This window comes from Strix aluco, chromosome 2 (genome assembly GCF_031877795.1).
Source record: "Strix aluco isolate bStrAlu1 chromosome 2, bStrAlu1.hap1, whole genome shotgun sequence".
NCBI classification, from domain to species: Eukaryota; Metazoa; Chordata; class Aves; order Strigiformes; family Strigidae; genus Strix; species Strix aluco.
Genome location: NC_133932.1, coordinates 116365149 through 116379274, shown reverse-complemented (window position 1 = coordinate 116379274; position 14126 = coordinate 116365149). Strand labels below are relative to the sequence as shown.

Here is a 14126-nt window from a genome sequence, read left to right as displayed (position 1 = left end):
CTGAATGCAGCCTGCTTTGAAGCAGGTGACTGATGCTGGTAGGCAGGAGAAGGCCAGAAGTGAACCATAGCCCGAGTGACACTTGTTAAACCTTCATCTTGACAACCAAACTGGGACCACGTGAGCCGAACACAGATGCTCAAGCATTCCTAGATCTTTTCCTCTGGCTGATGCCTGCATAGGGAGGTTGGTCAGCAACTCCTATGCAGTTGTAAGCTGCTGGGAAGAGAGTCGCACAACACTAGAGATGACCACTGTTGTAATTAGTTGTAATGTGGAAGGTCGTCTTCTCTCACAGAATGCAGGTAAGTGTCACCTCTGAAGCCACAGGGACTTCGCTGTAGCTTCGAGCTCTTGAGGCAGAACACACACTCCCTTAGCAGGAGAGCACACTATCTGCAGGTTAGCTGACCTAAATCACAAGCATGTAAGGAAATCTTTGCCAGTAAATAGAGGGGATTCAAACAGAAATCCATCATGCAGAACCAACTCCAGTCACATCTCCCTCTCGGAGTGACTGCAGGACAGTATGAACTCTGATCTGATCACATGACTGATCATCCCAGCATCCCATTTTATTTTCCCTGAGCAATTCCATGCCAATATACATACAGCTAACAGAGGTACAGGCTGTTTTTTCCTGCCTCTAGCTGAAGGTTCACAGAATACATTCACAAAATGCAAACAGTCTTTTGGAAAAAAGTATGTGCATGCTGGATAATTGCAAAAGCAATATGATTTACAAAACAGACTTTCATTTAAAAAAGGGTAGATTCACAAATAAATACCGCCAGTGGGTTTGTTTCCATGCTAAGTGCCAGCATACTGTTAGCTTTTTTTGACTAAATTCTCAGTGGAAAGTCAACTTGGTCAAAGACCACAAGCTTAAGCCCTAGAAGACTGAAGCCCATGCCCCATAAACTGGTCTGCATCAAGGTGGCTTTGCTATATTTACTTACCCAGTAAGATCACTCAGCGCAGTAGATTCTTCAACTGCCATAACTACTGCAAATCGAGCACTGACCACACGAGTGTGTGGAGCCCAATAATCCCAGGTATGTTCCCATGACCTGCTTATTTCCAGTGCTAGCACAGACCTATAAACAGCCAGGCAGCCAAAGCACTCTGGCAAAGCCAATGCAAAATGCAATCAAAGAAAATATGTTCACCATTCTCACACCAGTAGAAAACACCTTAACACAGCAAAAAATATCAGGCTAAGATGATCAAATGGTTAAGAATACCAGGGGGGATCCTTACATGCTTGTGTTCTTGATCCATCCTGAAATACCAGCAATGAGGGCTTTGTGTGTACCTCATGGGAAAGGCAGTGACCCCTGTATTTGCACACTGCCCTACTTAGTTGAAGTTCAGCATTTGGCAGTTTATTTAATACTTTTCCTGTTGATTTCTATACAGGAAGATGAGTTCATATTACGTTTTTTTATTCACATTACAATTAAAATTGAGCTTCAAGCTGTTCAGGCAGTTGACTGTGCCTTGTGGAGTCAAAACACTGTGAATGCTCGAGTCCCATCCGCACTCCCTAAGCAGCTCTATATTTCCACTATTTTCAGACCCCATCCAAAAACAATGAAAGTTTCCATCTGCCAGTTACTAGGGAACTTTTCGGGAGTTTGAACTTTTCCCCCAACTCCAGTTTTAAAACCACACCTATGAGCCTGCCTTGGGAACAAGGCCCTCATTGTTCAGCTGTCCTGCAGCAGCCCAAGGAAGAAGCACATTTCTTTGGGGCTTTCTGGGCACAACCCGCTCATGGCTGTCGCAGAAGGAAGGACCTTTGTACTCAGAGACTTTCTATTAACAGAGGAAAGGTGCACTTTTGAATATCTGTCAGTGGGGCTCATTTGTTAAGAGGAGATTCACGTTCTCATCAAATCTAAAGTTTCACTCGTACCAGATATTATCAAGCAACCTACTGAATTTTAAAAGCATCCTGTTGGGTTTTTTTAAAGCTTTGATATTCTATTAGTAGATCAGAATCTAGGCTCCCATTAGGTTTCCAATTTAACACACTCTTTTTCTGTTCACTGCAATGACTATTCTGGTCTGTGCAATGCTGGATTAGAGAAACTGTCTCCATGCATGTGTCTCGAACACAGACAGTTAACACCATGCAAGCTCGACAGCCCACTCACATGCAACAACTTCCAAGACCAGGATCAGAAAGCGTCCAGAGCGCTTTTTTAATTCCAGAAAATCTGCTCATGGAAGGACTGCGTACAGTTTTAGTCACTTCAGGGATTTATTTGAGAGGCCTCTTACTCCTTGCACTCTCCTCTGATAGACCTGAACTGTCTGTCCTGGGGTTTGTTTAGCCCAACCAACAAGAGGGCACTTCTCACTGGAAGCCTGTCAGAAACCCTGCCTTCTGCAGCATTTCACTATCTCATATATGCAGTGGTATTATGGTTTAGCACAGTCTGAAGTATAAAATGCATTTTACCATCATGTTGTTTGCCTTTGGGGAAAAATGCCCAGATTCAAATCCAATTCAAAATTAAGTTTTAGGATTTGGGGGGATGGGAGAAGCTTTTTTTTTAAAAAAAAAATCTTTTCAGAAATGTTGCTTCTTAGATACCAAAAATCTCTCTGACATAACAAAAATCAATATTAGGGTATCACTGGGCCAGCCAAATTCTCTCTCAGGCCAAAGGTCTGGTTCTGCACAGTTTTTAAGGAGATTTGCTATGATGTCACAGTTCATATTTACCAATTAAACAGTAAATGCTAACTCAGCTTTGACTTCTCTGGTAACCCCTCTTTTACTTATCCTGGGAAAGCGAGACCTGCTCTAAATCTTGAACATTTTGACTAATGCTTACAGAAATCATTAATTTCTCTGCTGATAAACTATGCCTGTGTTTTCTAAAGGACCCAAGAGGAATTCCTGACAAATGGTCCCATCTTTTTCGTCCCAGATACTAACCTACCAGTATTTGCATGTAGAAAACAGAGCTAGCTGCCACAGCATCAATTCTAAACTCATTATTCCTATTTCTTTTTTCTTAAGTTGATTTTAAAAGACTAACTCCACTTGACCATCCACAAATATGTAGCTTGGAAAAAATACAGAATGTGTATTATATTTCGAACACATGCAAGATAAGAGGAAATGGAGTTTAAAAAGCATCTCAAGTAGCTACCCTGTTGTTTTTCAAATCAAAATGCACCAGCAGAAAACTGAGAGGAAGAAGGTGTCTGCTAGCAGAGACTAAGTGGTGGGATTAGAGCCCTCAGCATGAACACATTATTATTATTTATTATTCGCCAGCCTCCATACTGTGAAACAAACCTCAGATGACAGGTGCTTTTTCTCCATTGATTAATAAGGTGCAAACCACATGCTCTGCATTCAGATTTACTCTATGCAATCCCCATATTCTGTCAAAGGAAGAGGCATTTTCTTTGCTAGCACAGGAAATTTGGGCCAAGTGCAGCAATCCTCATTCAGGCACAGCTCTTCACATTTCAGAGGAAGTTCTGCCAAAGCAGTTCTTAAGAGCAGGACTCAGCTGTTTTTAAGAGCGTGCTGAGACAACAACAACTAAACACTGACAGAGTGTATTCTGAATTACAGGAGGGAAACTGCACTAGAGGGATAGTATGGGACTTTCCTTAAAGATGGACAGGTCTGAGGGTACCTGAGCAAGGGGGGAGCATCCCCCTTCCCATCCTGCTGGGAGGCTCTGGGGGCATAGGTGATACAGGGCAGCCATGCAGTAAGAAAGGAGAGGTCAAGAACCATCTTATCTATCTACAGAGCTTGTCTAAAGGACTTGCTACTTTCACAAAGTCACAGCAAAAAAAAGACATGAACTTGGATGGAGACTTGGAGAAAGCCCACCTGGAGAAAACCTCACTGCCAGCAAACCCTCTGAGAGGCAGAACTTTTGGGAGTCATTATTGCTCCTTCCCTTGTGTGAACCCAAGAGCACACTAAAGGGAAGGGTCCAAAGATGCGTCTGAGAGGAGCCTGGTGGCGCTTCCTGATCACTGTTAAGAGGCTTTAGAAAGCAGATGGCAACAGGCAATCCCCAATTTCACCAGGCACCTTCACCAGGAGCTACACCAAGCCCAGAGGCCAGCACCATCACCACTGCCTACAAGATTCCACTGAGATGGTTCTATGTTAGCACGTGGAGCCATATAAAGCTCTTTCACTAAAGTCTCATGACAGTGCCATCCAACAGGAACTTCACTTTTTTTTTTTTTAAGTTTTTTTTTAAAGTTTTCATAAAGCTTCCCAGAAGTTACACTGGTAGGAAGAAACCACATGATCTTTGACAGTACAGTTAATAGATTTATTTCATGCTCCTGACAGCTCTACACGATTCAGGAACACAAAGCCAGAACAAGAATCACAGAATCATCTAGGTTGGAAAAGACCTTGAAGATCACCTAATCCAAGAAAAACAGCCATGAAGGTCTTGCACACTTTAAGGGCATACCCTTCCAGATGGACAGGGGCTACTCTCCCAGGCCACTACTACTCTGAGCCAGTTTCTTTATGTGGAGGAGATGTTTAAGAGATTAATTCTGGCTGGCACTCCTGTATGGCACTGACATAGTACTGGCTGTGTGGCTCTGTCCCCCACTTTGGGGGCTGGATCTGTCAGAGCATAGTGCTGTATGGGAGCACCCCAGCCATGCATCCTGCTTGAAGGTCTTGTGCTGTGCAAATGCTTTGGAGAGGGGCTGGCTCACCAACAGAGAGCTAAGGAAACAGAGTGAGCTTCCGCCTTTCGATACAGGGCTCTGCAGACTTACCTCAGTCATGTTTTTCCTCCCACCACAGACCACTAGTAGTACCCTGTAACACCCCATGAGATTTTTCTCCTTTCCATGTGATTGGAAACAAAGCTATTCAGGCATTGTTTCCTATCAAAAAATTTGGAAACAGTTGTCAAAAATACAGTGACTCTCAAACCAGTACTGCATCTTTACAATATGTGCTAGGAAATTTAATCCCATTTTCCTTCCTTGCTGGGACCAAGGCAATTGATTTGCTTAAGCCTTTTTCAGTTCTAACTAAACAAACCCTTTTCCTGCTTTATATGCGAGTGTCAGATTCCGAGTTGAAGTCACATATGCAATTTTTGGAAGAAGTGGCCTTCACAGACTGGGAACTTGGAGCCTGGTGGAAACACATGAACAGTTCAAGACTTCAAACTGAGCGCTCGTAGTGTGATTTAAGATATTGGCCCGGCATGTCAAGGCTACTGCCCTATTCATCAGCTCTTTGCTTTGAAGATTTCTAGCATTTAGTAAACAGTTGTACAATTTAGAGTTGTGAAAACAGCACATATGTTCCCTGGATTTCACATGGCCTAGCACTATGCAACACTGGAAAATAACAGTTGACAAGAGATGACAGAAGTTTTAAAGAGTCATAAAAAGTGTCTTTCCATCCTAACAGCTTCACAATCAAAATTTACGTTCATGTGAAAAACAGACAGCTGATTGTAACCTGTTCTGACATTTAGCACTTAATAATTTGCATTTATAGGGAAGCTGGTTATCCAAATTAGTGTTTATTTTGATATCTCATTTTTCTTTCCCAGTAGCTATTCACCTGCTAATAACCTGATGATGTGTTCTACCAGACTAAAAGGATATATTGAGTCTGATTAGTCACCAGTGGTGCATCTCTCTCCTGCACTGTGTTAAGTCTCTACAGCAGACTACTTCGACAGTAATTTATTTATGCATTTTACAGACTTCTTCTGCCAATCATCACCTCTGGAATCTCCTCAAAGAGTGTGTTTGCATGCCTAAAGCTGTGCTGCCGTCAGAATCCCTGGCTCCTTGACACAAAGTATTAAATCCTGGCAGGAGCATGTGGTCCCCAGGGCTGCTCTGTGGACTGGCCTCTTTTCCCAGGAGCAATGGGATTGGTCACTAAAGACCCTACATCCCTCAACAGTGATGTCTTTACAATGGCTCTATGAAGGACAAAGACTAGCATATCTGTCACTGTTCCACTCCTCCTACTCAAATTCCCTGTGGAAAAGAGGAATACATCAGGCATTTGGATTCTCAAATCCCAGCCCTGCCTCCATGGCCTGAACCACAACAGTTCTGCTATAGAATACACCACAGCCAAAGAGATGCGACTTCCCTGGGATTCTTAAAGTCAGGGGCGTCACTTCTCACTGCAATGGCAATACGAAACCAAATCCTGAGTGCCTGCTCCCTGCCCTATGCACAGCAGTACTGCATGCTTGGGGGCTATTTTCTTTAGTAAGATGAGCATATTTTGACTACCAGTTTAATCACAAGAGAGACTACAAGGGTTTACCACTAGAAGGGGTTGACTAGACTCTGTGGTCCCTTGAGACAGCATGGTCCTTCAGTGTATCTGGCCTACAGAGATGTTTTTATTTTTAATGATGTGGAAGCCTTTCTAATGCTGACAAAAAAATGTCAGGTCCAGCAGATCAAGGCCTGTCACATGTTCCTCTAGGAAGCTGAATAAACAGATGGCCTCTACACCAACAAGAAATGCAATTTATTCCAAAGAGCAGCAGTAGCAAGATGTGATATTGCATCTCTTCTCCCAGCAGAGGACAAAGAGGGAGAAGAGAAAGGCAGCTCTGCACGCCATGGCTTTCCTCATCAGAAACGCACAGAACCTTTAAGTGGCATCCCTGAAATATCACTGTATTCTCAGGTAACCAAACTAATATGACTTTTCATAAAGAAACCAGTTCTATATAAGCTAGGCTCTATCATGACATTTATTTTATCCTGCAGAGTTTTTGATTTTACAGTATTCTTGAGACTATCAGAATTTTACATTTAGAGAACCAGCATATTGGGATTTTGTCATTTAGGCCTGTTCATTGATCCTAGGGAATTATCCACATTTGAGCTCCACTTGCCTAGGGCCAAATACACTAATTCCACTTCCAAATGTATGTGTCTTGCTTGGCAACTCAGTCTCTGCACTAGATTATCTCTACCTACAATTTAATTAAAAAATAATCACCCCTCGCTTCACTCATCTGGGACTGACTGCTGTGAAACACACATGCATGCATGATCCACTACTTACGTGATACACTTTGCTGGACAGAATGAGCACGGAAGAGGCTTGGAGGAGTTTTCCTGCCAAGCCTTTTTAACAAATGATCACGTTCATTGACGCTGAAGGAGAGAAAAGAAATACACCAATGAGTAACCAGATAATTTCAAGGTAAGTCAACTGTATTTAAAGTACTTGGCACCTTTGACTCTGTCAGTATTTAAGATGGTTGTAGCATGAAAAAGAACCTTCTCTTTCTTTAAACTGCACATTATCAAGAGAACCCTCTAATAATGAAAACTCCTCCTTCCCAAGGCCACTTTGTATAAGTTTACATTTAGTTAATCCATCCCTAATATTATAACCATTGTGATTTCTGAATGTCTGATGCCTATAAATTATTACAAACCATACCAGAAGTCTGACATCAAGTGATACGGAACATTAAAAAGGAGATCTCTCTTTAGTATTATGTACATGCATCACCTCAGAGAGAAGGAGCAAAACACTGTGGTTTAGCACATGGTAAAAGGCTTCTATCACACCTGCAAAACAGCCTGAAGCAACCAAAAGCAGGACCCATAGTTAATTCTGTCTTCTAAACAACACTCATTTTCACCTCCCATACCAGAAAGAAAACTTCCTATCCAGTTTTTGATTAAAAACCCCTTTGGTTTACATAGTTCCTGTCAAAGGCCTGAAAAATTATTACTGAGTTTACAGAAAGTAAAAATACAAACTTAAGGTGAAAAATACAATATGCTTACAATAGGTTTAACATATATACACAAATCATCAGAGACACTGCACACTGTTTTTTATTAAAAACACAACTCATTTCATCAAGAACTTTATGCCCCAAATTAACAAATGATGGCTAAGATCCTGACCTTTCAAGGCACTTAATTACGTATACAAGTCCCACTAAGTTCAGTGGGGCTTTAAAATAATGTAGGTGTCCAAATCTCATTGCACTGGAGTCTCAAATACTTGTTACGTATCAGATTATTTTGAAAAAGATATTAGTCTATTTTAGATCAAAGTTCCTCTGCAACTGGGGTTTTTTTAATCATCTCACCCTTGTTCCTAACACTGAGATGGACCCAGTGCCCAGAAGGAATCTGTTTGCTAGTGCAGCTCCTGCAGTGTCTTTATCCCATTTGCACCACATTTACACCGTTTCCATTTTCACAGTCTCCTTGTTCTTTCACATCTTTATTCAGAAGCAGTAATTCCACTGGTTATACTGCAAACATGGATATACATCTGAATGCCAACGCTGATATCTTTCTTATATTAGATTACAAATTCACATACATTTGGTATATGGAATGGAAATCCCAGCAAGCACAGCTGCTGCTGTCAACAAGCTTACAACAGCTTTAAACAAACAACTCCCTTTCATTGAAGCAGTTTGCTAACTTCAAACAAGAAAGTAACCAAAGAACCTCTGAGATGCCTATAACATGTAATCCAGCCATGCAGGCTTATATTCCACTTAATAGTCCATTAGGGTAATATCCAGGCTCAGTCCTCTGTTCAGTGCATAATGAGATATCCATGAAAGAAAGGGAGGAATCCTTCTTTTTTCCTGTGGTCTCTACACTCAAACATCTAAACTAGAAACTTGTACAGCCTATGGACCCCTCCTTAAGATCTTTACAAACTGTCAGCATTTTCAGACAGTTTGTCTCTTCCCCTCTTTCCCTTGGCACTACAGAACACACCTGCAACAGATATGCCAGGTTGTTTTCCCTGCCTGCAGTCAGTAGTAGTCCTTCAATATAAAATAGAAGTTGATAACAGATTTGGAAGCAAAACTACAGATACCAGCTGAGAGTGTCAAACAATCTTTAAGAGCTCTTGGATCATGAGATCTGCATGTGTTCAAAGAAGAAAGTACCACAGGTTTCCACTAAACCCAGGGTTACAGCACAGAAGTTTCTAAAAATCTTGGAAGATCCAACTGGTTTAAAAAAATGAAGATCAAAGACCAACCAAAGGTTGTAAGAAAATCATGTACATACACAAAGAAATCTCCAACTGCTCAAAGCAGGTAGCATAACAGAAAGTATGTAGTACAAAGAAATCACCAGGTAAGGGGATGACAGGCATGAAGCAAAACATGAGATTTCTCTAACAGACTTACAAAGTTGACAGCCTTCAGAATCAATCATTACCGCTGCATGTGCAAACTAGTGATGCTGTACTGTGCAACCTCCTGCTGCTTGCAGAGGACTGCTGGGTAGCTTGTAAGTCCGTTGACTGGTAAGCGTAGCAAAACATTGTCTGGATCTACTGCTGTCTTGTGAATGACAGAAGCAAAATACTTGTTTATCTTCTGCAGGTAAAGAACATACAGGTGGAGTCTTTCCCATCTCAGCAGGAGAACAGGAGGGTGGTTTTGGATAGATGGCTTAAAAAAGGAATCTTAAACTGATCAATAATATTTGTTCTGAGGGACAAATAAACAATGACTACCACAAAATTCTTACCCTGAGAATGGCATTAACCACATCAGCAAAAGTCATGAGGAACAAATTCTTCATCTGTCTACCACACAGCAACAGATGAAGTGCAGGATGGTATCTGCTACAGGCCAATAACAGTTAGCTCCTCAGGCTTCTACATGCAATGTGTGGAGGAAGGTGTGCTGTCACAGGACTTCTGAACAGCAGTGACACATTACAGCTCTAAGGAAGCCAAAGCTAGACTGCCTTTGATACTGCTAACTTTAATCAACAATTTCAAAACTGAAGTCACATCTGATTTTCTCATTTGGGAAATTATACTGGATCATATCTATGCAGAGAAAGAAAAACTCACGGAATAATTAGAGCATTCATGGTTTAAGTACAAGAGATGATTAAACAGACTGCAAGTCAAGACCACTCAAGTGCCCTAAAATGAGCTCTTAATACACAGAGTAAATGCAACACAGCTCTTCTGAAATGGATGAGTATTTGATTTATTAACAGATACTAGATCTCCCAATATAAGCCCTGCAAGGAAAGAAAAATGAAGTGAAGTGGGTTTCTTAACTAGACTGAAGTGTTTTCACTCATACCAACCAAGTCCCTGCTTTCAGAAAAGGTTTTTGTCCACTATCAACAGATAACAAAGTGAAGACTTCCCAGTCTCCCTCACACTTTGATGCAAAACTAATGATGACATCAGACTCGCAGGTACCAGGTTAGGCCTTGCTCACAGAAATATTGCTTGTAAATCAATCCCAAATATTAGCCATGATTATAAGTATTAATTCTGCTTTCCAGTGACTCAAAGCCAGTGCCTAAGTCCTCCCACAGTCTGAGGATGGCATCTTAAGATCATATATTGGATATAGCTGTGTTCATACTCAGGACCTCAAAAATGGTGTCAGAATGGAAGAAATCAAACCCAGACATCCTTATGGGAGTCAGTGACCTGGAAAGCGACAGTGAAATATGCTTGAGTCGGTTAGTGACCTCAGAAGGGGTAAGGGAGAGACATCATCTACCTGTAATCATATGAAGGATAGAGGATACAGACAAAATACTTTGAACTAAACAAAACAAATAGCAGATTAGAACAAAAAGTCCTAGTTATGAGTGTTACTATGAAAAAATGATTAGAAGTCATTACTCAAGTCATCTAAAATCATTACTCAAGTCATCTAAAATCAGACCCAGTTGCTATCAATAATGAAGAATACCTTGGGCCAGGAATACCTTTGCAATGGTTTCCTAAGAGGGTCAAGATGATTTCTGCCTCCGTGGAAGTCTGTGCTAACAACATTACACAAACTCATTAAGTGAATGACAAACCAAAAGGTAAACTAAAGGCAACATGTTATTTCATAACAGTATTTTCCATTCCATGAACAAAACGACTCTTCCATTTTTGTATCTGAATTGCTCTAAGGTGTCAACAGAGACCTTAAATTTTATTTTTATGTGTTTTCTTCTCATCCCTCACAAAAGCAAACAGCCCTTAAATTTAGGCAACAAACATCTGGCTTTACACATTCAAATGAGGTGCATCAAAACAAACAGAATAATTCAAAGCTGACCACAAGGTCCCACTAGCTCATTTGCTCAAGTAATTAAAAAAAGATGAGCTGCACCACCAATTAACCTACTGAGCACTAATTAGCATTAATAAGGATTTGCAGTACTTGGTATAGCTTGACCCAGAATGTCCTCCTGAGTCCACTAATTGGCTGGTGGCAAAAGCAGGTCTCACAAAGAAGGGAAGGTTAAAGTGGATGCAGGTGTCTCTTAAAATTGGATCTTCCCTGAGAAAACACACACATAGCCCAGTTTAAAAAAAATAGTAACTCAGGGCCCCCCTTCTCTTACAAGAACTGAACCCTTAAGAAATGAGTTTGTGTTTTGTTATGATTTACTAGCAGAGACAGAGAGCACAGGCACACCAAATGGGCAAAGACACTTAGTTGCCATTGGTTTTAACTTGCTTACCCTTCTGGATTATTCAGAATTCGGTGAGATACAAATATATGAAATTATTTGGTTTTGTTTCTGTTTTTCCACTTACTAGAAGAAAGAAATCAGCTACTAGTGAAGCCTTACCAGGGCTGCTAAAGATGATGCAAATAAAACACAGACGCACATGTCCCAGCTGCTATCCCTCTGCCTTAAAAACACATGAAGAACCTGTGGCAGAGGCATGGCTCTTCAGTGCAAGATACTCAGCACCCATGGGTAAGACCAGAAGGCAAAAAAGATATGTACATGGTGGGTAAGCCCAGGGGACAAGAAAGCATGAAGCTGTTTTTCCTGTCATCTAAATAGCTATGAACACCCTCGCTCTACTGCCTGCAGGTGCAACGTCACTATTTCTTCTACCCTACAGTGCTGCCACAGCATTTAGCAACAGGTAAATCATTGTACAGCTTGGTTTAGAAAAGAAAACCCTCCAAAGCCGAGGCTGGAATTCTGCCCATAACTCCACAGCCTCCCTCCTACCCATATGCATTTTCCAAAAGAGCAGCAGACAAACCCTTGTTCAGCCTCTTTCTGCTGTCACATACTCTGTTAAACACGCTGCCTGAGAAGCCCTGGCTGGCCTGCCTTCCTCTCCTGTTGGAAGAAACGCCTTGCAGCGTATTATCCTCACACTGCGACAGCAAGGAGGGAGGGAGGGGAGTTTTTACAAAATACCTGATGTGGCTAAACACAAGGAAGTTTCTGTCCCTGTCAACCTTAGCTGTGGATTAGATTTTGAGGGGAGAAGAGGATACTTTTATTTTCCTTTTTAAAATTTAGAATTAAAACTTAATTTATATCTTCCACACATTCCAAACAGTAACTGACACGAAAGTTTGCTGTTTCTTTGTTGAAATATTTCAGTCACTGAAAGTTACACCAACATAAAATATGAAAAGAAAAAAGGTCTGAACCAGACTTCTCCAGCTTTGATCAATCCTAACCACTAAACAAATTCACAAGCAAATTGTTGATTTTCATTTCAGTCTCTTGGTTCTCAAACTCCGTTAAGTTTCTTCTAAAGAAGAACCAGAGGTTCGAGCACTATGACTTCTCCCCAAGCATGACCTGGCACAGGGGACTCACGGATCCCTCTCTGGCTGCTAGGACACACCAAGTATTCCCAGTGATTTATTTGCAAGTTCCATGTCTCACCTTTCATGTAGCATAACACTATTTAAAAGCTTACAGCATCAGTCATGGTCCTCGTGGACAAAGAGTGAGAACCATAATCCCGGCAGAGTCTGTTGGCCACATCTGTGTAATTGGCCAGAGAACACCTATTTTTCTTCCTCAGATATCCCCTGCTGGCTGAGTGCACTCCCCCAGCACAGCCATAGACCTCAGTTTAACTTGCTTTCTTTTTGTTTAGACTCAAGTGCATTACTTGAATTCACATAAGGGAGTTGTTAGTTATGCAGCGGGCAGAATGATGACAACTAACACAGACTTGGTGTAAGGAAAACATGAAAACAACATTCTTACAGACTGGGAATTCAAAATTAAAGCATGCAAATCATCTCAAATGCACACCACGCTAATGCTGAGGGTTCAGCAAAACTCTGTATGCTCAAATACCCAGAACAATCCAGGGCTGTGGTAGAAAGGCCTGACTGGCTGAGTGAGCAAATATACCTCCATCCTCTGGGCTTTGGAGACATTGCAAAGAGGAATCACCCTCCTACAGAATAGCAAAACTAGCAACTGTAGGCTTCTGCTGGTTTCTCTCTTTTGGTCCACAAAGAGGAGATGTTATTTTTGGTTATCTAGCACTGGATTGCAGGAATGTTTTACTATAAGGTCAATCAGGGTAGGAGGTCTTTTTAATTTAAAAGGCAAACAGGCATTACTGATAATGAAGCTGCAGTGTCATCAAAGGAAATCTCTGGAGCATTTCACAAGGAAGCATTTGAGGCATATAAACAGTAAAACAAAAATCAGCATTTTCTTTGCAGAGTCAGCGTCTACACACACTGCTCCTTAACCACTCAGGATCCAGCTGAAATAGAGAGACATCCAAATCCATGCTCCTTTTGCATTTTTCTGTAAATACTCAGCAAGCCATCAACAAAAACCCAGACCATGGCTAGAAGACCAAAGGGTCACCAAGCACAAACCACAGGGAAATGAAGACAGACATATGACCTGTGCCACTTGCAGGTTGAGAGGTGCAAGAAGTCACCTATCAGAAGTGACTCCTGCACCAAGACAACCAGGCTTCAGCGAGTACCAAGTTCTTGCTGAGGGTTCAGCAACAGCCAACTCTCCAGGGAACCTAGAGACCTTATGCCCTGCCATGGTATAACATCTCCAGGCCTTGTTAATGCAGTAGCTCCCTTTCAGCTGATTCCCAAGTACATGTCACAGTCACAGAGGAGAAACTCCCTTTCCCTACATAGGAGGCAACTGTTTAAGGAATTTCCCTCCAGCAGTTGCATTTGACATTATCCAGCCAAGTGTTTGTCTGCTAAACACTAAATATACCTGGATGTGTGGCCTTGCAAGACTGACTTGGAGCATACTTAAAGCAGTCATGTAGTGGTGAGCTTTCCAGGCTTGCAACATGCAGTACAGAGCTCAGCTCACAGGCA

At 41.6% G+C, this 14126-nt stretch overlaps 1 protein-coding gene across 3 annotated transcripts in view; it reads right to left on the bottom strand.

Annotated features, from left to right (window-relative positions):
* The window catches only part of ATP8A2 (ATPase phospholipid transporting 8A2), a 353217-nt gene that overhangs the window by 9510 nt on the left and 329581 nt on the right, over window positions 1-14126 (bottom strand). For all 3 annotated transcript variants that reach the window (XR_012622101.1, XM_074815984.1, XM_074815985.1), the window contains one exon: window positions 7079-7170. Coding sequence is in view for 2 of the 3 variants with exons in the window: in XM_074815984.1 (XP_074672085.1) it covers window positions 7079-7170 (92 nt within the window). In the remaining variant the exon portion in view is untranslated. The remainder of the gene's footprint in view (window positions 1-7078; window positions 7171-14126) is intronic.